This window comes from Malaclemys terrapin, chromosome 25, assembly GCF_027887155.1.
Source record: "Malaclemys terrapin pileata isolate rMalTer1 chromosome 25, rMalTer1.hap1, whole genome shotgun sequence".
NCBI lineage: Eukaryota > Metazoa > Chordata > Testudines > Emydidae > Malaclemys > Malaclemys terrapin.
In genome coordinates, this window is record NC_071529.1 from 8,719,567 (window position 1) to 8,746,410 (window position 26,844).

Genomic DNA, 26,844 nt, shown 5'->3' on the forward strand with positions numbered 1-26,844 from the left:
AAAACTTCTGAAAAGAGCCTCTGCAGAATGCAGGCAGAGAGCAAGGAACATACTGTCTGTCTGAAAATTGCCAAAGGTAAGGCTCAAATTCACAGAGCTTGAGTGCAACTCAGGTTCAATGACCACAGCATGTTGCTTTGAGCCTCCCAATTTTTATGACAAGAGATACCCACTTGGGCCTCAACAGTAGTCTTGCTGCATGTGCACATACTGCTCTTTTAGTCCAAGTTGTGCCAACTTGGAGTTACAAACTTTACTCTTAACTCTTTCAATATTGCTTCCCCAAAAGGTCAATGGCAGCAGTGCAATAACTTTAAAAAAAAAAGTGTCAAGGGGGATAGCAGTTGGGGACGATTAGAGCCATACATTGGAGCCCAGGTGTGTGCAAAACCTCCCCTAATGAACAGCTGACTTTTTAGGGGGACTCAGGAACTCCTGCTCAAACTTGGACCACTAACTTATGCCATACCGCCATGAGTCACAGCAAACTTCACGATATTGAGTCACCATGTGAATTTTAGACCACTTAGTATAGACTCATAGGACTGGAAGGGACCATGAAAGGGCATCTAGTCCAGTCCCCTGCACTCATGGCAGCAACTAGACCATTCCTGACAGGTGTTTGTCAAACCTGCTTTTAAAAAATCTCTAATGATGGAGATTCTGTGACCTCCCTAGGGAATTTATTCCAGTGTTTAACCACTCTGACAGGAAGTTTTTCCTAACATCCAACCTAAACCTCCCTTGCTGCAATTTAAGCTCACTGCTTCTTGTCCTGTCCTCAGAAGTTAAGGAGAACAATTTTTCTCCTTCCTCCTTGTAACAATGTTTTACATACTTGAAAACTGTTATCATGTCCCCCCTCAGTCTTCTCTTCTCCAGTCTAAAGATTGGAAAAAATGGGTTTGTTCCCTCATAGGTCATGTTTTCTAGACCTTTAATCATTTTTGTTGCTCTTCTCAAGACTCTCTCCAGTTTGTTCACATTGTTCCTGAAATGTGGCACACAGAACTGGACACAGTACTCCAGTTGAGGCCTAATCAGCGCGGAGTAGAGCGGAAGCATTACTTCCCATGTCTTGCTTACAACACTCCTGCTAATACATAATAGTCAACTTTTAAACTGAAACTAAACCCTCAACCTTAACTATAGCAGAGCTGCTGCTATAATGTTGTTCATGGAGATGGTGTGGAGGAAATACTTGAGAGCTCTGAGATAATACGTACTGCTCTGTGTTGGGAGAAGTAGTTCACTAACTCTCTGTTGCTGTATCTTAACAATTACTGCTTTGATATACTGCAAAAGCTAAGCAGTATCTTCTGCTGACAACACGGGCCATAAACAAGGTGGATGAAGATTGTTTTTAAAAATGAATTTGTTACTTAAAGGTTCTTTCAGTTGTCTATATAATACCAGTAATGTGACTCGGTGGCAGAGAAACCATGATATCTGCAGCCTGGACTACTAAGAATTTTAAATGTGCCATCTATAGGCCAAAAAATTGGTCCTCTGAAGGAGAAAAGATAATCACAATGTATAGAGGTCTTGGCTTTTTTATTTTATTTTACTATTTTTTTAAATAGGCAAACTTGGGTCTTATCTAGTCTTTCCTGGAGGACTTGAACTATTAGGATTATGAATTGCAAATACGTCAAGAGTATAACTTAAACATTTTGAGGAGAGGGACTTCTAGTCACTGTTTTACTATTTATTTATTTTATTTTATTGCAGGGGAGGCGGGAGTGTGAACATCTGAGAAAGTTAGGGGAAAAGATCCTTCCTATGTAAGTGCTTTCACTCCTTCAATTGAGGACTGAGAGCACCTACCTCTGTATCTCCTCAGCCAGCAAGAACAAGGAAGAAGAGGTTTAATATTCCAAAAGTCAAAGAAGTAGGAGCTCCACCCCTCTCTTAAGGCAAAACCAACTGTCTTTTTCCTTGAAGGTCATCTTTAAGGAGGGAAATGTTGGCTGAAATTTTTGTTTCAGATCTATCACTAATAACTCCTATTAGCTATTACCTTTGCTCATTGGAAATTTTGCAAAAGAATAATTGTATTAAAATAAAACTTTTGCAGATTACCTTTAAAAGAAATTGGAGGCCTCTTAAATTAGTGGAACGAAGAACGGAAAGTGTATTTATTGAACAAGGAGAATTTGGAAACATTTTGTAAATCTTAGTTCTATCCCTCTTCTTTCCATTCCTCCTGTAAAGCTGGGGGTAAACCTAGGGCATGTCTAAACAGATATGCGTTGGTTTAATTTGTGATTTTTTTTTTTTTTTTTTTTTTTTTCCCCCCAAATAGATTTAGTTAGAAATATGAGTGTTCACAGATTTGTTAATTAGGTTTAGTTTGGTTTTGATTTAAGTTGATTAGGAATAGGTTTAAAATGCACAATCACTTTGTATTAAGAATAATTTAAGTGTCCATGCAGGTATTTACCCTTATTGAACTTAAACTGGTGCAAGTTTGTGTGTAGACAGAGCCTTGGATTTCCATGGTTAGGGCCCAGTTGTCGTCGTCGTTTCTTTCTTTTCTATTTTATTTTATTTTATTTTATTTTAAATTATCTCTGGAAGATGTTAAGTGTGTATGTAGGTTGATACCAAGATCAGGCTTTCAGATGCTGTAGTAATGGACCCAATTAGATTAGTGTACCTACTTTTTAGAGAAACTGAAAAGCAGAAGTGTGAGTGAATTTATTTGACAGCAGTGTTTATGAATAAACAGCTGATCTAAATATTCAAGTCTCATCAGTAAAGGCCTTGGTAGGGAATTTAATAGAAGCCTTCTGTAGTGAAGCCGCTTTTTCTATCCACAGCCCATCTTCACTACAAGTGGAGTGTTTTGCTGCAACTAGAATTGTAATCTGCACATTGAGTGCATTGAAAGCATTTGGCCCTGTATGTAGGGAGTGAAACTAGGTTTATTGAAATCTGTTGTTTAGTATGGGGTTAAGAACACAGCTGGGCATTGCCCACACATAATGGATTGCACATTTATTTAAAAAAAAAAAAAGTAAAATAGGCTCTGTTCATTCTAGGTAAGCAAACTACACAAGAAACAAAATACTTAGCCCTGTATGCACAAACCGTCAAGGACTTTTTTATTCTAGGTGGATAGAGCAGTGGACTGGAACTCGGGAGGCCTGGGTTCTGGTCCCAGCTCTGCCACTGGTCTGTTGGGTGACCTTGGGCAAGTTACTTTCCTCAGTGCCTCAGTGATATTGATCTGCTATGTAAAGTGCTGTGAGATGTATTGATGGAAAGCACTGTATAAGAGCTAGGCATTCAATACAAATGGAGTTTAAAGTCCGTTTAGTTTAGGCTCTAGAGTTGGGCTCATCTTAAAGGAGAACCCCCTTCCTCCATCAATAGAAACGTTTCTGATTTTTGTTTTCAATATTATTTGTAGCCGTTTTGGTCCCAGGAGACTACACACCCTGTGGGTGAGGTAATAAATTTTAGCTCAAAAGCTAGTCTCTTCCACTAATAGAAGTTGGTCCAATGAAAAATATTACCTCTCACACCTTGTCTTTCTCTGTTTTTTTCTCAGTTTACATGGAAAGGTTATTTTTAGGTGAATAAAACTTCCCAGCAGTTCGTATAACGTAAACACTGCAGCATACTTCTACTATATAGCAGAACTAGAAAGCAAATCAGAAACAGGTTATTAACAAAACTAATTTTAGCTCTAGATGAGTAAATCTAAAAAAGCATAAATGAGGGCAGAGGGAAAGCAAACTCCAAAAAAAAAAAAAAAAAAGTAATCTTAATCTAAAATGAAATCAGTAACAGGTACAGACATCTGGGGTTTTTAAAATACTTTTAACATCATTATTCCTTGTCCATTATGGGTGGCTTCCATTGTGATTGTAACATTAATTATTAATGTAAACTGATGTACAATTGAGGGATTGGTTTATCAGAGATAAATATTTTGATTTAGGATTGCTCTGAACTTTTCACTTTTGCTCTTAATGTTAAGTATTGAAATACAATACAAAAGCAGTGACGTGTTTATCTGCAGCATAACAATAGAAGACAAAGCAAAAGCTATAAAAGATCAACTAAATTGTTATAATAGTCCTGCACTTTCAAAAACGTGTAATAGTGCTGACAAATCTTAATGATTAAGTAAATGGCTAGTTGATCAGAAACTTCTGTCAGTCTTAGGAAAAACTGCAAGATCATTAAGTAAAATGTCATCAGTCACTCTTGTGTTAACTCATATTTTCTCTTGTGAGTTGAATGTTGTTACACTGTTAGTGATTTTATTACTAAGTGGGGAAGTACTCTATTAAGGTGGGTAGAGATGAAACTCCTATGGCAAGAACTTGGGAAAGGGAGAGACCAAGTAAACAGCTGGTTTCAGTGTGCATCCTGTAAGGGGGGGGGGGGGGGGGATTTCAGGCAGCCTAAACTACTGTTAGTATTTTTGTTTAAATCTTGAATTTGGAAAACCGCTAGTTCCCAAGTGGATGAAACCTGAAAGGATCTAACTTTCCAAGATTTCCAAGAAAGCCACTGGGGTTGTTTTGCTAGATAGGAATGTATTTTTCTACCCACTGGGAGTCAGTGTGGGTGGAGACTTATTCCACCCAAAGCCATGTCCACCTATGCTAGCAAATTTAAGCAGTAATTTACCACTGATGCAGCCTCATTAGTAGAAGTCATGGTGGAAGCTGTAGTGTAGATGTAGCACAAACAATCTGTATGTATGGTGGGAGGAGTATATAAGGCAGTTAACTTGTTTGGGGTGAGAGGAGGATGTTTCCAAACTCTGCATGGAGAAAATCCCACCCACAGAGCTCTGAGGAATTTAAAAGTAGTATCGTCTTGTGGTTAAGGCACTGGACTGGGACTTGGGAGATGTGGATTCAATTCTCAACTCTGCCACAGACTTCCTGTGTGATCTTGGGGGCAAGTTACTTAACCTTTGTGCCTTAGTTAAAGTGTAAAATTGAGATAATACTTGTCGGTTTACACTGTAAACTCTTTGGGCCAGCATGCTCTTACTGTGTGTATATAATGCCTAGCATTGTGGGGAATCTCTAGGTGCTAGGATAATAATTTGGAATTTCGGAAGTATACTGAACATGAATAGACTATTTTTAAAAAGTGCTCAATGTTGGCCTAACTCTGCTCTCCCTGAAATCAATAGTTTCATTATTGATTTGAATAGCAACAAAGTTAGGCAAACATGGAGAGCTACAGAATGCTCAACGGGGGCAGAGATGAAAGTTCTAGAAAACAAAAGCTTGGCCTTGTAACTTCTCCTGAAGTCTGGTATTGTCTCAGTTTTGCAGATGTGGAAACTGAGGCACTGGACGAAAGTGACTTGCCAGAAAGTTCTCCTTGAAAATGGGTGTTTTAGAACCAGCACCGGGACGCCCGTTTTTCTGATTGCTAGTTGTGCCTTCAGTCCACTAGACCATGTTTGCTTCTGTTATATTGCAATGTTGCAGACCGTGGGCCCAGGTCTGTGTCTCAGATGGCTCGTCAGCATTTTGTTTACTATTTATCTGATTCATTGACTTTGCTTTCTTTTTTTTAGGCTGTCCTCAGGCGAGGCAGTAAGAGGCAGTGGAGCTGGCCTCGGCACTGGGAGAGGCTGGAATTCCTGTCTCTCTGTGCTGAATGGCTGCGATGGCGCCCGCTCTCACTGACGCAGCAGCTGAAGCTCACCACATCCGGTTCAAACTGGCTCCCCCATCCTCCACCTTGTCACCTGGCAGTGCCGAGAACAACGGCAACGCCAACAACATCCTTCTCACTGCCAACGGCACTAAAAGGAAAGCCATTGCTGCAGAGGATCCCAGTGTAGATTTCCGTAATAACCCTACCAAGGAGGAGCTGGGCAAGCTGCAGCCACTGGTGGCCTCTTATCTCTGCTCGGATGTAACATCTGTTCCTTCAAAAGACCCTTTGAAGCTACAAGGAGTCTTCAACAAGCAGACAGTTCTTAAACCTCACCCTCTCTTATCTCAGTCCTTCTTGAAAACAAGCGATCTGTTGGGGAGACAGCCAGTGTTGGAGTTTTCTTTGGAAAATCTAAAAAACATGAATACTAGTGGTCAGCCACCTCTTCCACAAGCACCTGTGAATGGCTTGGCCAAGAAATTGGCTAAAAGTACCAATTCAGACCATGAAAACTCCAGTTCACTTAATGGCGGGAAGCGTGCTCCCCTCTCGGCCACCCTCCAGGGTGTTGACTCTAACACTGCAGGGGGTTCTGAATCGGGGGACTTGAAGACGGGTTTGACCAATTGCACTCTTCCACACAGAAGCCTTGATGCTGAGCGCACATCTCCATTTAGCAATAATAGCACTGCAAACAATTTGTCGCTTAATTCTGCAGCGCAGCAGCGGGTGATTGAAGGAAGCAGTGGAGAGAATAGATTATCTGGTGTAGATGCACATTCTGATTTTGGGAGCGGCAAGACAGAGGAGCAGAAGTCTCCTCTGTCGGCTAGTCTCTTCAGTGCCATGGACTCCGATTTGAGGACAAGGGCAGTGTTACGGCGGCAGGCAGACATTGAGAACCGTGCTCGCAGGCTGCAGAAACGCCTGCAGGTGGTGCAGGCCAAGCAGGTAGAGAGACACATCCAGCAACAGCTGGGTGGCTTCTTGGAGGAGACTCTGAGCAAACTGCCAAACTTGGACTCTCTGAGGCATCGGAGCCAGCTGATGCTCACCCGCAAGGCAGAAGCAGCCTTGAGGAAAGCTGCAAGTGAAACAAGTACGTCGGAAGGACTAAGCAGCTTCTTGAAGAACGACTCTATTTCAGAGGAACTGGAGAGGTTTACAGCCAGTGGGATGGCCAATTTGAGATCCAGTGAGCAAGCATTTGATTCGGATGTCACTGAGAGCAGCTCAGGAGGGGAATCTGACATTGAGGAGGAGGAACTGACCAAAGCAGAACCAGAACAGCATCATGTACCACTGTGAGTAATGTTGAAACTTTGCCTAATTCTGTTGGGGTGGGGTAGGGCGAGAAGGGATAAAAAGGTGCATCATCTTTGATTTAAGACCATTTCATAGAAGGAAGAGGCAGTATTAGTGTGTGTGAAGTTTGGCTTGCTTGAACTGCATAATCCTGTCTTAATTATTGCAGGGATTGTCGTTTATAATATATTTCTGTAATGTGCAACTGTATGTACAGTATTATGACATATGACAGTGGTTCTCAACCAGGGGCACACGTACCACTGGAGGTATGCCGAGATCTTGCAGGGGGTACATCAGCTCATCTAGATATTAGCCTGATTTTACAAAAGGCTACATGAAAAGCACTAGCAAAGCTAGTATTAACTAAAACTTCATACAGACAATGACTTATTTATATTGTTCTATATACTGTCAGTGTTTCTCAACCTGGGGGCTATGATTTATTTTACAAGTATATGGTAAAAATGAGAAAGTAAGCAATTTTTCAGTAATAGTGTGCTGTGACACTTCTCTTGTATTTTTATGTCTGATTTTGTAAGCAAGTTTTTAAGTGAGGTGAAACTTGCGGTATGCAAGACAAATCGGCATCCTGAAAGGGGTATGGTAGTCTGGGAAGGTTGAGAACTACTGACATTTGGTATCTAAATGAAGGTCTCTTCATGAAGTTAGGGAACTAGGACTAGTTAAGGCATCTAGAGTGTCCATACTTCAAATCCAGTACTGCAGTCTGTGTAATTTTTTTGTCTAAAATTGCTCTTGGGTTGGATCTGCCCCTTCAAACTGAATTGTTCTACTGTGGCAATGGAGATCTCGCTCTTCACATTCTTAGCCAGTAGTGTGTAAAAGATGTCCAGGATGATGTATTTATGTATCTGACATAGCATATTCAGGTTCTGCAGAGGTGTGTGTGTGTGTGTGTGTGTGTGTGTGTTAAAGGAAAGCATTTAGCCCTGAAAATATAATGTGAAAAGTATAAACTGCATTGTTGTAGACAGCCTGAAACAATAGCTCTGAACTCCACCTGTTCCGTGTTAATCTCATTGGCTGTCAACCTGTTGTAAGGCTGTATAGTTAATGTGGACGTTAACTGTAGTCATTGCTGGCAATTTAAGCAGATGGGAGGGATTGGGAACTGATGAAGAAAAAATGGGGAGGGACAGGGAAGGAGTACAGAAGGAGGAGACAGTAGGGGCAAAGTAGTGCTTTTTCCTAAAGGTTAACATTTTCCCACTCAAGTGATTGCTGAATGTAACAATAAGGTACTAACCAGGTAATGAAGGCTATATTGTAACCTGGTCTCTGTGCATACTTTTTACTGACATCAATAAGAACAGCCAGACTGGATCAGACCAAAGGTCTATCTAGCCCAGTGTCCTGTCTTCCGACAGTGGCCAATGCCACGTGCCCCAGAGGGAATGAACAGAACAGGGAATCAAGAAATGATCCATCCTCAGTCGCCCATTCCCAGCTTCTGGCAAACACAGGCTTAGGGACACCATCCCTGCCCATCATGGCTAATAGCCATTGATGGACCTACCCTCCATGAATTTATATAGTTCTTTTTTTAACCCTGTTAGTCTTGGCCTTCACAACATCCTTTGGCAAAGAGTTCCACAGGTTGACTGTGCGAAGAAATACGTCCTTTTGTTTGTTTTTAAAACCTGCTGCCTATTATGCTCATTTGGTGACCCCTGGTTCTTGTGTTATGAGAAGGAGTAAATTACACTTCCTTATTTACTTTCTCCATGCCCGTCATGATTTTATAGACCTCTATAATATCCCCCTTTAGTCATCTCTTTGCCAAGCTGAAAAGTCCCAGTCTTACTAATCTCTCCTCACACAGAAGCCATTCCATACCACTAATAATTTTTGTTGCCCTTTTCTGTACCTTTTCCAAGTCCAATATATCTTTTTTTGAGATGGGGTTACCACATCTGCATGGAGTTTTCAAGATGTGGGTGTACCAGGGATTTATAGAGAGGCAATATATTTTCTGTCTTATTATCTATCCCTTTCTTAAAGATTTCCAACATTCTGTTTGCTTTTTTGACTGCCGCTGCACGTTGAGTGGATGTTTTCAGAGAACTATCCACAATGACGCCAAGATCTTTCTTGAGTGGTAACAGCTAATTTAGACCCCATCATTTTATATGTATAGGTGGGATTGTTTCCAGTATGCATTACTTTGCATTTATCAACATTGAATTTCATCTGCCATTTTGTTGCCCAGTCACCCAGTTTTGAGAGATCCTTTCGTAGCACTTCGCTGTCTGCTTGGGACTTAAATATCTTGAGTAGTTTTGTATCATCTGCAAATTTTGCCACCTCATTGTTTACCCCCTTTTCCAGATCTTTTATGAATATGTTCATAGTCCCAGTACAGACTCCTGGGGACACCACCATTTACCTCTCTCCATTCTGAAAACTGACCATTTATTCTTACCCTTTGTTTCCTATCTTTTAACCAGTTGCCAATCCATGAGAGGCCCTTCCTTCTTCTCCCATGACAGCTTACTTTGCTTAACCTTTGGTGAGGGACCTTGACAAAGGCTTTCTGAAAACTTAGGTACGCTATATCGACTGGATTCCCCCTTGTCCACATGCTTGTTGACCCCCTCAAAGAATTCTCATAGATTGGTGAGGGATGATTTCCTTTTACAAAAACCATGTTAACTCTTCTCCAACAAATTATGTTCATCTGTGTGTCTGACAATTTTGTTCTTTACTATAGTTTCAACCAGTTTGCCCGGTACTGAAGTCCGACTTAATGGCCTATAATTGCCAGGATCACCTCTGGAGCCCTTTTTAAAAATTAGCATCCCAGGTCAGGGAAAGTGTGGGCCCCTTACTCAATAGGGGAGGCAGCCTAGTGACAGAGGATGTGGAAAAAGCTAATGTACTCAGTGCTTGCTTTTTTTTTTTTTTTTTTTTTTTTTTTTTTTTTTTTTTTTTTTTGCCTTTGTCTTCACGAACAAGGTCAGCTCCCAGACTACTGCACTGGGCAGCACAGTATGGGGAGGAGGTGACTAGCCCTCTGTGGAGAAGGAAGTAGTTCAGGACCATTTAGAAAAGCTGGACGAGCACAAGTCTATGGGGCTGGATGCACTGCATCTGAGGGTGCTAAAGGAGTTGGTGGATATGATTGCAGAGTCATTGGCCATTATCTTTTAAAAACTCATGGCGATCGGGGGGAGGTCCCAGATGACTGGGAAAAGGCTAATGTAGTGCCCATCTTTGAAAAAGGGAAGGAGGAGGATCTGAGGTACTACAGGCCAGTCAGCCTCACCTCAGTCCCTGGAAAAATCATGGAGCAGGTCCTCAAGGAATCAATTTTGAAGCACTTTGAGGAGAGAAGAGTGATCAGGAACAGTCAGCATGGATTCACCAAGGGCAAGTCATGCCTGACTAACCTAATTGCCTTCTATGATGAAATAACTGGCTCTGTGGATGAGGGGAAGGCAGTGGACGTATTCTTCCTTGACTTTAGCAAAGCTTTTGATACGGTCTCCCACCGTATTCTTGCCAGCAAGTTGAAGTATAGGCTGGATGAATGGACTATAAGGTGGATAGAAAGCTGGCTAGATCATCAGGCTCAACGGGTAGTGATCAATGCCTCCATGTCTAGTTGGAAGCCAGTAGTAAGCAGAGTGCCCCAAGGTTCAGTTCTGGGGCCGGTTTTGTTCAATATCTTCATTAATGATCTGGAGGATGGCATGAATTGCACCATCAGCAAGTTTGCAGATGACCTTAAACTGGGAGGAGTGGTAGATAGGGTAGAGTGGGACCTAGACATATTAGAGGGTTGGGCCAAAAGAAATTTGAGGTTCAGCAAGAACAAGTGCAGAGTCCTGCACTTAGGACGGAAGAATCCCATGCACTGCTACAGACTAGGGACCGAGTGGCTAGGCAGTAGTTCTGCAGAAAAGGACCTAGGGGATACAGTGGATGAGAAGCTGGATGAGAGTCAACAGTGTGCCTTTGTTGCCAAGAAGGCTATCTGTATTTTGGGCTGTATAAGCAGGAGCATTGCCAGCAGATCGAGGGACGTGATCATTCCCCTCTATTCAGCATTGGTGAGGCCTCATCTGGAGTACGGTGTCCAGTTTTGGGCCCAACACTACAAGAAGGATGTGGAAAAATCAGAAAGAGTCCAGCGGAGGGCAACAAAAATGATTAGGGGGCTGGAGCATATGATTTATGAGGAGAGGCTGAGGGAACTGGGATTATTTAGTCTGCAGAAGAGAAGAATGAGGGGGGATTTGATAGCTGCTTCCAACAACTTGAAAGGGGGTTCCAAAGAGGATGGCTCTAGATTGTTCTCAGTGGTAGCAGATGACAGAACGAGGAGTAATGATCTCAAATTGCAGTGAGAGAGGTTTAGGTTGGATATTAGGAAAAACTTTTTCACTAGGAGGGTGGTGAAGCACTGGAATGGGTTACTTAGGGAGGTGGTGGAATCGCCTTCCTTAGAGGTTTTTGAGGCCCAGCTTGACAAAGCCCTGGCTGGGATGATTTAGTTGGGGATTGGCCCTGCTTTGAGCAAGGGGTTGGACTAGATGACCTCCTGAGGTCCCTTCCAACCTTAATATTCTATGATTAGGTGTCCTCCAGTCATTTGGTACACAAGATACAGTTAGTAGTTCTGCAATTTCCTTCAGAACTCCTGGGTGAATATCATCTGGTCCTGATGTCTTATTACAGTTTAGTTTATCAGTTTGTTCCGAAACCTCCTCTAATGACACCTCAGTCTACCACTGTTCTCAGATTTGTTATGTAAAAAGAATGGTTCAGGTTTGGGAATTTCCCTCACATCCTCAGCTGTGAAGACCAATGCAAAGAATTCATTTAGTTTCTCCTCATTGGCCTTATCGTCCTTTGAGTGCTCCTTTAGCATCTCGATTGTTCAGTGGCCCCACTGGTTGTTTAGCAGACTTCCTGTTTCTAATGTACTTAAAAAACAACAAAAAATTTTTTTTGAGTCTTTGGCTAGCTGTTCTTCAGATTCTTTTTTGGCCTTCCTAATTCTGTTTTTACACTTCATCTGTCAGAGTTTATGCTCCTTTCTGTTTTTCCTCACTAGGATTTAACTTCCATTTTTTAAAGGATGCCTTTTTGCTTCTCACTGCTTCTTTTACTTTGTTTAGCCACGGTGGCACTTTTTTGCTGCTTTTACTATATTTTTTAATTTGGGGTATACATTTAAGTTGAGCCTCTATTATGGTGTCTTTAAAAAGTTTCCATGCAGCTTGCAGAGATTTCACTTTTGGTACCTTTTAATTTCTGTTTAACTAACTTTCTCATTTTTGTGTCGTCCCCCTTTCTGAAATTAAATGCTACAGTATTGGACAGGGGTGTTTAAATTTAATTATATTATGGTCATTGTTACCAAGCAGTCTAGCTATATTCACCTTTTGGACTACATCCTATGCTGCATTTAGGACTAAATCAAGAATTGCCTCTCTTGTGGGTTCCAGGACTAGCAGCTCCAAGAAGCAGTCATTTAAGGTGTCAAGAACCTTTCTCTGCATCCCATCCTTGCATCCCTTCCTGAGGTGACATGTACCCAGTCAATATGGGGATAGTTGGAAACCCCTCATTATTGAGGTTTTTTATTTTTATAGCCTCGCTAATATTCCTGAGCATTTCACAGTCCCTGTCACCCTCCTGGTCAGGTGGTCAGTAATCTATCCCCTACTGTTATATTCTTATTATTTGAGCATGGAATTACTGTCCATTGAGATTTTTATGGTACAGTTTGGTTCACTAAAGATTTTTGGTTCATTTGATTCTATGCTTTCTTTCACATATAGTGCCACTCCCCAATCAGCACGACCTGTTCTGTCCCTCCGATATATTTTGTACACTGGTATTACTGTGGCCCATTGATATCTTCGTTCCACCAAGTTTCTGTGATGCCTATTATATCGATATCCTCATTTAATACGAGGCACTCTAGTTCACCCATCTTAGTATTTAGACTTCTAGCATTGGTATATAAGCACTTTAAAAACTTGACACTTTTTTTTATCTGTCTGCCCTTACATGATGTAATTGGATGAAACTCTTTTTTTCATTTGACTGTTTCTCATTAGATCTTACCATTATTTTATCATTTTCCATTCTCTTCTCTTTACTAGGACATAGAGAATCTCCATTAATAGATCCTCCCCTAAGGAATGCCTCTGTCCGAACCACATGCTCCTCCGCACCTGTCGGCTTTCCCTAGCCCTTAGTTTGAAAACTGCTCTGTGACCTTTTTAATTTTAAGTGCCAGCAATCTGTTTCCATTTTGGTTTAGGTGGAGCCCATCCTTCCTGTATAGGCTTCCCTTTTCCCCAGAGTTTCCCTGGTTCCTAATAAATCTAAACCACTCCTCCCTACACCATCGTCTCCTCCACGCATTGAGACCCTGCAGTTCTGCCTGTCTAACTGGCCCTGCATGTGGAACTGGAAGCATTTCAGAGAATGTTACCATGGAGATCCTGGACTTCAGTCTCTTACCTAGCAGCCTAAATTTGGCCTCCAGGACCTCTCTCCTATCCTTCCGTATGTCATTGGTACCTACCTGTACCATGACCACCGGCTTATCCCTAGCTCTACACATAAGTCTATCCAGATGTCTCAAGGGATCCGCAGCTTTCGTACCAGGCAGGCAAGTCACCATGCGGTTCTCCCAGTCATCGCAAACCCAGCTATCTATGTTTCTAATGATCAAATCCCCCATAATGATTACATGTCTCTTCCTAATAACTGGAGTTTCCTCCCCCAGAGAGGTATCCTCCATGCAAGAGGATACCACAACATCATCTGGAAGGAGGGTCCCAACTATGAGATCGTTTCCCTCTGCTCCGGTTGGATGTTCTCCTTCCCTGAGACTTTCATCCTCCTCAACAGCACAAAGGCTGTCAGACGGGGGTTGGGGGAGGAGATGGGACAGTTCTACTGTGTCCGGGAAAGTCTCATCTGTGTACCTCTCTATCTCCTTTAGCTCCTCCCAGTTCAGCCACTCTGGTCTTCAGAGCCCATACACACTCTCTGAGGGACAGGAGCGCCTTGCACCGAATGCACGTGTATGATTACCTGCTCACAGGGGAGGTAATCGTACATGCTGCATTTGGGCGCAATAAACGCGATAGCCCCCACTCTGTTGCTGGACTTCTGCCTGCATTCCTTTTTACTCTTGCAGCTCATTCCTTTGTAGATGTGTTTGTTTTTATCGGGGTGTTTTTGACTTTAAGTTTAAAGAATGTTAAGTGTATCTAGCTCCCCCTCTAAACTGCCTCACAAAGCTCCCCTGTTAGCCGCTCCTATTTACTAGCTCCTTTGGTTGCTTAGGAGTTGGCTTTTTAAAGCCCTGGTCTTCCTCAGTAGCCCTGCCCCCTGGTTAAGAAGTTACTTTTGGATTGAAGGACCTATAAAGTCCTAATTTATACCCCCGGTCCATGGATCATAATTAAAAATGGAGATTGGTCTCCACAGAATGATTTTGACACTCAGGAATCAAGCAGCCATTTGACTGGAAAACACCAGTACTTTAAAGGTTAAAATATATTCTTGGTACATCTTGATTGCCCTAATGTGTGGGAGTGTTAATTGCACCAGTTCCACAGTGGACTCCTCTGAAACCTCTGAGCGTGGTGTAAATACAGCTCCCTCAATTACTCTGTCCATGGTAAAGATCAGTGACTGGTAAAATATTATGCTCAAAAGTACCACCAAATTCTTGGTGAATTTGATTTTTTGCACATCTCTTTTGAACTAGTAAGTGTTTGTTTTTTCTTTGTCCTATAACAGACCAGTGCTGGGACTGGATGACAGGATGGATCACTCAATGTTTATCCTGTTCTGTTAATTCCTTCTGAAGGATCTGGCATTGGCCACTGTTGGAAGACCAGATACTGAGCTAGATGGACCATTGGTCTGACCCAGTATGGCTATTTTTATGTTCAGTACAGAAGTCTCAAATACAAGAGTAAACTTTTATATGTGAATTGTTACCTTCAAAAAGAAGTTGCATGATTTAAAACCTTTTTTTCAATAGTGAGGTTTAAACATAAATGGCACAATTCAATCCTGATATAGAGATATGTTCAGGAAGTAAATGGAGATCAGATATAAAATTGGTGCTATAGATTGGAGAGGAGTGCCTCAATCTTATACACTTTTTAATGCCTAGAAATAAGATGTGTGTTAGTATTGCTGATGAAGATTAAAAAATAGTGCAGTCATTGTGGGTAGAAAGTCTGATTCCATAGGCTTATCAAATTGTGACTTCCCAAAGTATCACTAACCCCTCCATGTCTGTGACTTCATAGTTTATATAATTTATTTCTAGCACAGTGAAACCTTTTTCAACTTTTTGGGGGGATTGGGATGTGTGGAGGAAGAGGAGAGTGTGTGTAATAAGGTGGTTCTTGTTTTGTGTTGTGCCTCAAGTGTGAGCTGCATGGTTAAACTCCCCATCCTTGTGAGTCCCCATCTCCCTGGAACCTGAAAGTTTTAGAGCTCATAAAAGGGATTCCTCCCCATACTTTTCACAGGTACCGTAGTTGGTGTATACAGGTCCTTGTGTCTGGGCCGGGTCCACTAGAGCTGTCTAAGTGTTTGTGCCTATGAGTGTTCAGGAATTAAACCTTCAGACACTTGAAGAGTCGGTGTTGTCTATGCTGGCGATCTCTGAGTGTCTTTGGGGCAAAGTGCCTCTAGCATTTGATGAGGTTTGGCTAAGTGTTGGAGCCAGAATTCTATAATGCATCCTTGAGAATTATTACACTGTCAGCTGAATGCATATCTAAATCCCATTATGCTTGTGTTTATTTGGACCTGATACCTCTTAGCATTATCAGAACTTAGAGCCATTAGGACCAGCTGCCTCCTAGAATATCATTGGCACGGTCCCATTCTTTCCTTGGTAACGTGGAGCTCCCTCCAGGATACAGGGCTGAATCTCCACCAATCATCTGCCTTGGAATAAGCCAATGGAAAACTTGTTTTTGTTTGTTTAAATGAGCACCCAAAAGTAAAGGGTTTTGAAAGTTCTCTGCGTATACCCAGTTTTTGTAGCCTGCTGAATTTTTCTGTTGTAGGCAGGCTGGGGATGGCTTTTACCCCAGCTGTTCTCCAGTAAATTGAATTGTGGGACTTGAGCATTGTTCAGTGGGCCTACAATGTCCCTTAAATCCCAAAACACTAATTTCCACCACCCACACTGCCATCCACTGAGAATGGACATGGGGACCTTATCGGGAAGAGATGTAGCAGGAAATCCAGCCCTTCCTGGTGAAGACTGCTATGGAACTTGTCCCATCAGACAACACAGGAAAGGCGTTTTCTAGGTACTTCCTGAAACTTTGGCCCATCTGCGACCTCTCAGATCTTAATTGGTATCTCTAGAGGAACACTCCTGCCTGTGCTCTCTGGATCTTGCTGATGCTTACAAACACCAGAAATATCTTGGTCTAGAGGGGAAAACAATAATGCTAACTTCCTGCTCTGTCATCAGCTTGATATATTTTCATGAAATGCTTGTCTGTAGTCATGGCCTACCTGTATGTCTTGAGTGTGTGTGTGTGTGTGGTGTTTCCATGTCTGGCTGGTCAAGAACATCACTCTGGAGGGCGCCAGAAGATCACTTCATGTTACTACCAGTGTGTTGCAGTCACTAGGGTTCTTGGTAACTATGCAAAGTGTACTCATTCGTTCCTAGTTAGCAACTGGAGTACATAGGAGAGCTGCTAGATGTAGCTTAATTCAAAGCCTTCCTGCCTCAGGAAACATTCCAGTACTTCACCTATCTGGAAGAAAGGATATGCAAGAGCCAGCAGATGATTGTTGGAACTATGCTACAAATGTTGTATCTTACATCTGCCACTGTATTCATAATGCCCATGACATGGAACCATGTCAGATTCAGATGGAAGCAAAAGTATCACACGGGGACTCCTTTGCATTGCATCTAGCTGATGGTTGACTTCTGGGCCTTTCTGGCCTGGTGGCATTCCAGAAACAATGTCCAATTAGGAATGGACTTTCAAGCACTGCCCATTCAATTAGTGCACTGCACATAAGGACTCCATGCTCAGAGAATTGGCTCTCTAGGAGTAACAAATGCACAGTAGTACTGTGGAGAATGATAGTCCTGTATCACTGAAGGACCTTTAGGAACCTGGTAACCTAGAAAGTGGCTCTGTTTCAAACGGACAGCCAGGCCATCATTTACTTCTTCATAAACAAGCAGGGAGACGCTGGATCACACCTACTGTATCGGGAAGCCCTGCAAGTATAGGCTTGGTTTCACAAGATGTTGCTAATTTCTGTGGATCTGCCAGGGAAGGAGAACACATGCGGGCAGACTGAGTTGATCGGAGGTGGCCTCTGAACTGAAAAACACCAGATCGAGTTTTCTTTGCACGAAGACCATGCTATCCATTCACCAAGAGTAGGCCTCTTTTATATGCATCTTCAACAGTATTTCTGACAGCAAAGGTCGGGAGACACACAAGCATGGTGATCCAAATATCTCCCAGACCTACCTGTCTTGGTCAGTAGGTCCTCTACACTGTTGACAGTGGCCAGACCTCATCCCAGGAGACTGATAAACCAATTGTGGATGATCACTTGGAATGAGGGCACCTGGCTCCATTTCCAACCTAGAAAGCCTGCTATCTAGCATCTTGGTTTCTGACATAGTGGAGATGTGTAGACATGTCTTTCGAGTATTTGGCCCAAGTCATCCTGATATCTCGAGCTGCTACTACTAGAAGGACTTCTAAGTGGGAGAAGTTTTGCTGTGATGCATAGAGTTTCATGTGGCTGCTTTACTTGCCTTGCACAAAAGCAGATTACTTTCTTCACTTGTCTGTCTTCAAGGTTCATTTTGCAGTTTTTTTGACCTTTCATGAGCTAGTCAAACATTGACAATGCCTCTGTAGTCCTTTGGATACATGTGGGACTTCACTGGAAGGCGCTCAAACTTAATCCCTTTTTTTGAGAGAGACTAGTGTGATCCTGACTAAGGCAATGAAGGCTCTTTTTAAGCTCAACTTTCTTGCTTGGAAAGTACTTCCAGCCTTTAGAAAATGATCTTTGGTTTCTAGTGACTAGGTAATCTTGTACCAAATCTTACAAGGATCAGGCAATACTCTCTAGTCATATCACTTGCAAACTGACACAAAGATGTCCATCAATAATAATTGAAATTCACAGTTAAGCAAAGTAAAGAAAAATGCTTGTTGAGAATTTGAGTTTGATTTAAGGATATCTGTATATTTTGACATGTGATGTCAATTTGTGTGGTTGTGGGGTTTTTTTTTATGGTTATAAAGCTCTAACTCTTCTTGAATCTGTGTCTACTGATCCCAAATTATTTATCGCCTATAATTTCCCACAAATGAAAATTTTAAATTGATCAAAACTAAAACTTAAAAAAACCCATCAATATCCATCAATTATTTAAAAAAATCAAATTCTGTTTCTAACTGAGGAAATTGAGGCATGAAATGGTAAAATTCTCATGGTGACCAATTCACTAGTAGAGCCAGGAATTGAACCCCAGATCTTAACTCCTTGCCCAATGTTCCCTCCACTGGAACATGCTGCCTGTGCTTTGAGTTATTGGAGTCTTTCTTTAAGTGGTGGTGAATTTCTTCTTTTCATTGAGTGTTTTCCTACCAGCGAGAGATTCTCAAACCCAAATGCCCTTTTGAAGATGGAATTTTTCTACATACCTGATGTTAAAGATCTCTGGGGGAAGGTATGAGTCTGCTTGAAGCAACTAAGAAATTCCACTTAGCTCTTCTTCCTCTGGATCAAATTTTCTCAGTAATGGTGTTGCCCAGAAGACCATATCCAAAGGGCTGCCTAATAGGATTTCTCATGGCTATGACATTGTGGTGTACAATTAAAAGCTATCAAATCCCATGTTGTCTGTATCTTAGCCGCTTCCACTGCCAGCCAGAGGCAGGATTGAAAATCATTGTTTTGTGCAAAGCAGCCACGTATTTTCATTCTGTTTTGCAAAGTTTTTAGTTTCTTCCTACCTATTCTGTTTTGGTTTTGGCCTCATATGTCCTCACTGTGTGGATGTGTTTGCAATTACTTTACTAGGAACTTCTCTAAAACTTATCTATCCCATTTCTATAGCGTGGGGGGGACTACTGCACAGATGGTGGTTTGCTGGAGAATTGCTGACCTTATAATACTGCTTCTGACAATATTCTCAAATAGGATTCTCACTTGCCTATTCTCTACCTTTCAGAGTTTGAGGGGGTTTGTTCTGGGTTTGCTCTCAGGTGCTTGCATAGCCATTCCTGGTCTGGAATAATTGACTCCCCTATCTTTTTTTTTTTTTTTTTTTTTTTTTGTGAAAGTCGAGTAAATGTAGTGAAATGTTTAGCAAAACTCTTGCTTCCTTCTCTTGAAAGGAACTGGTGGAATGTTTGGGGTCATTGAGGTACTAGTGACTGACTGCATATCAGTAGGGCACAGCTCTTGAGCCTTGTTTGTGTTGGAGAGGCAAGTCCTAGATGTGAGAATCCTGCAGGAAGGTAAGTGATTGATTTATTTTTTTTTTCTTTTCAGTCTCTGCAGAAACAGGGATGTCTAAAAGAACTCTTAAAACGTTCTTCAAAACAAGCTTGTTATAATTTATACAAGTAAGCAGAGCTTTGCACAGATCTTGAATAAAGATTGTTTGGTGCAAACATACTGAAATGTCCCCTCCTTTTTTTCTTGTACAAATTACCAGTGTGTAATTACTGTTTAATTTTTCCTAAGGGTTCTAGTTTTCAAGGTGAGAATTGGCTTCTAGATGATAGCAACGTATTTATGAAAAGGGCATTCTGGAGGAAATTATGGCTCATCTCCTATGTATATCTGGATTTTCTTTAAGCTATGCAAGTCTTCATTTGTACTGTCAAAAGCTGTAAGTATGGAATGGGAGACCCAGTGCTGAGTTGCTTTTAATTTAAACTCTGAAGTTGTGCTGCTTTTCTGCCCTGCTTGAAGCCCACCTGTCTGAATGAGTGGGCTGCAATTTCTCTTGCTTCCAGAGTTCAAAATAAAATTAGTAATTCAGAGCTTTTTGGGAGTCACTGTCCAGTCTGTGCTGCTTTTAAAAGAGGATCTCTAACAAGCACTATTATCTACCAAGGCTATGCATGGCCTGGAATCCCCTGCTCTGGTACCATGTTCAATTGCTGTGAGGCTCTCTTAAGCCATGTCTGCACTACAAAGTCTGATTCAAGTTATGTTGACATATAGCTGCTGAAGTTCATTCATTGCTCAGTCACGTGCATACTTGGCTGCTTGCATTGGTGCTGCATGTACTTACCTGCAGTGCTTGTTGATGCAAAGTACAGTGTACTGAAGGTAGGTATCTCAGTGTGCCACCTGCTGCTGTCCAGCACAGTGCCTTTTGGGAAACTTTCGTGATGTGTTGTGATATAGAAATTAGTGCCCAGGAATTGCTGGGAGTTAGAGTCCAGTTCCCAGCATGCAACGTTCTCCATTCCATACAGCCATCCATTTTCCATAATTTGTGCACCCTTCTTTAGGAATTCCCACAAACATGCGCAGCACTTTTCAGTGTCTGCCATCTCTGATGGAAGCATGGAGTCTGCAGAGCTCTCTGCTGTTCTCATGAGCGTTGCAAATACAGGATGCGATATTCTCCTTGTGCATTCGCAGGAAGTCCTGCAACAATGGGAGACATGATTTCTTCAAGGACAGTTTGAAGGACACAGTGAAGAAGATTTCAAGGTTGGTGGTGGTCACTGAGCAGCTGCAGACCCTGCAGCACCGCTTCTGGGCCTGAGAAATGAGCACTGACTATAATGCAGGTTTGGGGCAGTGAGTAGTGGCTGCAGAACTTTGGATCCTGGATATGTGTGCTGAGCTTGCTCCAGCCCTTCAGTGAAGGGACACCAGAATGAAAGCTGCATTGACTGTGATCACCACTCACTTCTTTGCTGTCTGGAAGCTTGCAGTGCTGGATTGGTATCTGTCAGTAGGAAATCATTTTGGAGGTGGAAAATCCACAGTGGGGGAGTGTTGTCATGCAAGCGTGTAGGGTCATTAATAGAATCCTAGAAGATTAGAGTTGTAACAGACCTCAGGAGGTCATCTAGTCCAACCCCCTGCTCAAAGCAGGACCAACACCAACTAAATCATCCCAGCCCGTGCTTTGTCAAGCTGGGCCTTAAAAACCTCTAAGGATGGAGATTCCACCACCTCCCTAGTAACCCATTCTGGTGCTTCACCACCCTCCCAGTGAAATAATGTTTCCTAATATCCAACCTAGACCTCCCCAACTGCAACTTGAGACCATTGCTGCTTCTGTCATCTGCCACCACTGAGAACAGCCGAGCTCCATCCTCTTTGGAATCCCCCCTTCAGGTAGTTGAGGACTGCTATGAAATCCCCCCCCCCCCCTTCTCTTCCGCAGACTGACTGACCCCAGTTCCCTCAGCCTCTTCTCGTAAGTCATATGCCTCAGCCCTCTAATCATTTTGTTGCCCTCCACTGGACTCTCCAATTTGTCCACATCCCTTCTGTAGTGGGGGCACTAAAACAGGACACAGTACTCCAGGTGTGGCCTCACTAGTGCCAAATAGAGGGGAATAATCACTTCCCTTGATCTGCTAGCAGTGTTCCTACTAATACAGCCCAATATGCCATTGGCCTTCTTGGCAACGAGAGCACACTACTGACTCGTATCCAGCTTCTCGTCCACGGTAATCCCCAGGTCCTTTTCTGCAGAACTGCCGCTTAGCCATTTGGTCCCCAGCCTGTTAGCGGTGTATGGGATTCTTCCTTCCTAAGTGCCGGACTCTGCACTTGTCCTTGTTGAACCTCATCAGATTTCTTTTGGCCCAATCCTCCAATTTGTCTAGATCACTCTGGACTCAATCCCTACCCTCCATCGTATCTCCCTCTCCCCCCAGCTTAATGTCATCCGTGAACTTGCTGAGGGTGCAAGTAATCCCATCATCCAGATCACTGATAAAGATGTTGAACAAAACCGATCCCTGGGGCACTCCGCTTGATACCGGTTACCAACTAGACATGGAGCCATTGATCACTACTCGTTGAGCCTGATGATCTCACCAGCTTTCTATCCACCTTCTAGTCCATTCATCCAATCCATACTTTTTTAACTTGCTGGCAAGAATACTGTGGAAGACCATATCAAAAGCTTTGCTAAAGTCAAGATATATCACATCCACTGCTTTCCCCATATCCCCATATGAGCCAGTTATCTCATCATAGAAGGCAGTCAGGTGGTCAAGTATGACTTGCCCTTGGTGAATTCATGTTGACTGTTCCTGATCACCTTCCTCTCCTTCAAGTGCTTCAAAATGGATTTCTTGAGGACCTGCTCCATGATTTTGCCGGAGACTGAAGTGAGGCTGACCGGTCTGTAGTTCCCCAGGTTCTCTTTCTTCTCTTTTTAAAATATGGGCACTGTATTTGCCTTTTTCCAATTGTCTGGGACCTCCCGCGATAGCCACAAATTTTCAAAGATAAAGGCTCTGCAATCACATCAGCCAACTCCCTCAGAACGATTGGATGCATTAGATCTGGACCCATGGACTTGTGCACCTTCAGCTTTTTCTAAATAGTCCTTAACCTGTTCTTTCACCACTGAGGTCCCACACTTTCCCTGATCACCTTCTTGTTGCTAATGTACCTGTAGAAACCCTTCTTGTTACCCTTCACATCCCTTGCTAGCTGCAACTCCAATTGTGCTTGGCCTTCTTGATTACACCCCCTGCATGCACTAGCAATATTTTTATACTCCTCCCTAGTCATCTGTCCAAATTTCCACTTCTTGTAAGCTTCCTTTTTGAGTTTAAGCTCACCAAAGATTTCACTGTTAAGCCAAGTTGGTTGCCTACTATATTTGCTATTCTTTCTGCACTTTGGGATGGCTTGTTCATGCTCCCTCAATAAGGCTTCTTTAAAATACAGCCAGCTCTCCTAGACTCCTTACCCCCTCATATTAGCTTCCCAGGGGATCCTGCCCATCAGCTCCCTAAGGGAGTCTGCTTTTCTGAAGTCCAGGGTCAGTATTTTGCTACACTCCTTTCTTTTTGTGAGGATTCTGAACTCAACCATCTCATGGTCACTGCTGCCTAGGTTGCCATCCACTTCTACTTCCCCTACCATTTCTTCCCTGTTTGTAAGCAGCAAGTCAAGAGGAGCATGGCCCCTAGTCAGTTGCTCCAGCACTTGTACCAGGAAGTTGTCCCCAACACACTCCAAAAACTTCCTGGATTGTCTGTGCACTGCTGTATTGCTCTCCCAGCAGATGTCAATCCTTCTCTCTCAAGGCTTGTTTACACTGACAGCAGTGTAGCAGCATAGCTGCAGCGCTTAGTGAAGACACAGCCAATACCAACACGAAAGCTTCTCCTGTTGCCATAGGTATTCCACCTCCCTGACCGGCAGTAGCTATGTTGATAGCGTTGACATAGCACTGTCTGCACTGGGGATTAGGTCAGTATAACAACATCACCTAGAGGTGTAGATTTTCCACACCCCTGAGTGACAGTTTTTTACTCACATAAGTTTGTAATGTAGACTAGGGCCAAGTCCAATATTCATGGCTCAAAAACTGAGGTAGTGTAGGAAAATGAAAATGACTATTCTGTCTTCAATGCTCAGGCTGACAGAGGTGCATAAGCAGTGAAAAGTACATGTATTTGGCTCGTTTTTGGATATTTTATAGTGCAAAAACTAGTTAATTTACAGAGACAAGTTACAATATCTAATTGTAAAATATCCAATAAACAAAAGAACTGTCACTTCCAGCTTTAATAATCTAAGAGTGTTTGCAGCCTAAAAAGGCCTAAAACAAAAACCTTACTCGTGGCATTCATTGTATATGGAGATTTACCCAGATTACACCAGAGCCTGTTTTCCTTCTCTTGTAAATTGACCACTTCAAACACAATGGTGAGTGATGGTTTGAAAGTCATTTCCATCATCATCTTGTGGCTGATGTACCTAATGCAGTTTTTTTTTATATAATATTAAAAAAAAAAGTGTCCTTGTGGCACCTTAGAGACTAACAAATTAAACAAGGACTCCTTGTTTGTGTTTTTTGCTGATACAGACTAACACGGCTACCACTGAAACCTGGCTAATGCACAGTATGCCATTTGGAATCTTTTATCCTGGGGCCTCTTGCCCCATGTCCTCTGATTTGATGGCCGCTTTAGTCTTTCTGGCTCGCCACTATGGGCACTAATTTGGTATTCATGATAAAAAAGATTGCTATTCTTAGCCCAGTCTTGGGAGCTGTCTTCATGTGAAGAAGAAATGGTGGGTCCATCTTGCAAAGGGCTAGGTGAAAATTCCTAAGTGGTTCTTGGGGATATATTAGGGGTCCTGTGGTTTTGCTACTTGCTTGTCTATGCCTCTTTAAATGATGGAGGTCCTGGTATTATTCTGTCAGATCAGTAATTTTAGTGTTTCGTGGCTTTTCCTTTTTGCCTGTCTAGGAGATAACTGACTGGGGTTTCCTTGTTTTTGTAGACACAAGTGAGATTTGACAGTGATCTAAATATAGATTTTAATATAGAGGCACTCCTACTTTAAAAGTGGGTATCTGACTCCCAGAACATGGCAGTTTTTGCCTCTGCAGCACTTGTTCCCTCGGGTAGTGCTCTTGTGTTTTTTACCTCTTGCTCTGTCATCCTCCTTTTGTTTTTCAGTTCTGTACGTGACCTAGACAACCTTAATTCCGCAGCCCGTGGCCTTCATAAGAGAATGGCGCGATATGGTATAAAGGAGGTGGTATTTGTGTGAAAGATCAAGTGGCAGGGGGGAAAGGTGAAAAGCTGCAAGGGCAGAACTTCAAAGGGGCTTGACAGAAAAGGAAACCAGACGGGATGCTGATGACCTGTAAAAGTCAGAGATGGTGGAATTACTGGTACTGGTGAATGGAATGGAAAAATAGATCAAAGAGGGGGAAGGAAAGTAAAAACTATTAAAAGGGGAGAACAGAAAGCAGCTGGGAAAAGAAAGAGAAGCCACAATCTTTGAACCTTTGGTTTGGGTAGTGCTATTTGTGATGTTAGCATCTGAGCTAAAGTGGCAAAACATCTGTGGTGGCGGCTAGATCCAGCTTGCTTATTGTATTTTTGGAGAACTGGAAGGTCCTTCAAGCTGCATAATCAATAAATTGTGTTTATATATAAAAATAAAAATTGTAGACTGCATGGTTGCAGAGAGAGCTTTTGACCTAGTTGTAATTGATTCAGTGGCATCTGCAGCATCTTGTAGAGAGCATGAAACCACTCCTGTGAACTGTCGTGTCCCATCACCCGCGCGTGCCCCCCCCCCCCCGCCTTCATCAGTGGAATGTTTAAAGCCTAATGAGACAACTATTTCATTCCTGGTCACTTTAACAAATAAGGTTGGGAAGAGGGTGGGAGTGAATGGGATTTGAGTTGCTGCAGGAGTGTGATGGGACAGATTCAAGATAGATAAAAGAAACAAAGAACAATTACTATATCTGCCCTTCGTTTCTCTTCTTTCTGAAGCAGCCTCCTTATATTGTGATCCCATTCTGACAACAGAAATTACTACACGACCCCAGGACGGAGGACCGAAGACTGAACCTCGCTGCCCCGGGTGGGGTGTGTGTGTGTGTGTGTGTGGCAAAGCTGAAACCCAAGGGCTTCTGTTCTGGATTGGGGGGCATGTAACCTTAGCCCTGGGTGTTGGGGCTTGGGCTTCAGACTTGCTGGGGCCCAGGGCCAACACCAACCTTGGTGACCCCATTAAAATGGAGCCACGACCCCCTTTTGGGGTCTCGACCCATAGTTTGAGAATGCCTGTTCTAAAGTCATAAGGGTGAGCCTACTTTATCACTGAATGATGAATTAGATGATTAAAAGGGGTGGGTGTGTGTGGGGGGTGTAAAATGTGTATGTATGTATGTATGTATGTATGTATGTATGTACGTATATGGCTGTATTCTGCCCTTAAAAACAACAAGGAGTCCGGTGGCACCTTAAAGACTAACAGATTTATTTGGGCATAAGCTTTCGTGGGTGTCATAGATTCATAGATTCTAGGACTGGAAGGGATCTCGAGAGGTCATCGAGTCCAGTCCCCTGCCCGCATGGCAGGACCAAATACTGTCTAGACCATCCCTGATAGACCTTTATCTAACCTACTCTTAAATATCTCCAGAGATGGAGATTCCACAACCTCCCTAGGCAATTTATTCCAGTGTTTAACCACCCTGACAGTTAGGAACTTTTTCCTAATGTCCAACCTAGACCTCCCTTGCTGCAGTTTAAACCCATTGCTTCTTGTTCTATCCTTAGAGGCTAAGGTGAACAAGTTTCCTCCCTCCTCCTTATGACACCCTTTTAAATACCTGAAAACTGCTATCATGTCCCCTCTGTCTTCTCTTTTCCAAACTAAACAAACCCAATTCTTCTAGCCTTCCTTCATAGGTCATGTTCTCAAGACCTTTAATCATTCTTGTTGCTCTTCTCTGGACTCTTTCCAATTTCTCCACATCTTTTTTTAAAATGCGGTGCCCAGAACTGGACACAATACTCCAGCTGAGGCCTAACCAGAGCAGAGCAGAAGAATGACTTCTCGTGTCTTGCTCACAACACACCTGTTAATACATCCCAGAATCATGTTTGCTTTTTTTGCAACAGCATCACACTGTTGACTCATATTTAGCTTGTGGTCCACTATAACCCCTAGATCCCTTTCTGCCGTACTCCTTCCTAGACAGTCTAATCCCATTCTGTATGTGTGAAACTGATTTTTTTTTTTTTCTTCCTAAGTGGAGCACTTTGCATTTGTCTTTGTTAAACTTCATCCTGTTTAACTCGGACCATTTCTCCAATTTGTCCAGATCAT

At 42.5% G+C, this 26,844-nt stretch overlaps 1 protein-coding gene across 6 annotated transcripts in view; it reads left to right on the plus strand.

Moving 5' to 3' along the window:
- KANSL1 (KAT8 regulatory NSL complex subunit 1) overlaps positions 1 to 26,844 on the plus strand; it is a 183,002-nt gene that overhangs the window by 22,418 nt on the left and 133,740 nt on the right. For all 6 annotated transcript variants that reach the window (XM_054014303.1, XM_054014301.1, XM_054014307.1 and 3 more), the window contains one exon: positions 5,558 to 6,947. In XM_054014303.1, the coding sequence (XP_053870278.1) occupies positions 5,641 to 6,947 (1,307 nt within the window). In that variant the 5' untranslated portion in view covers positions 5,558 to 5,640. The remainder of the gene's footprint in view (positions 1 to 5,557; positions 6,948 to 26,844) is intronic.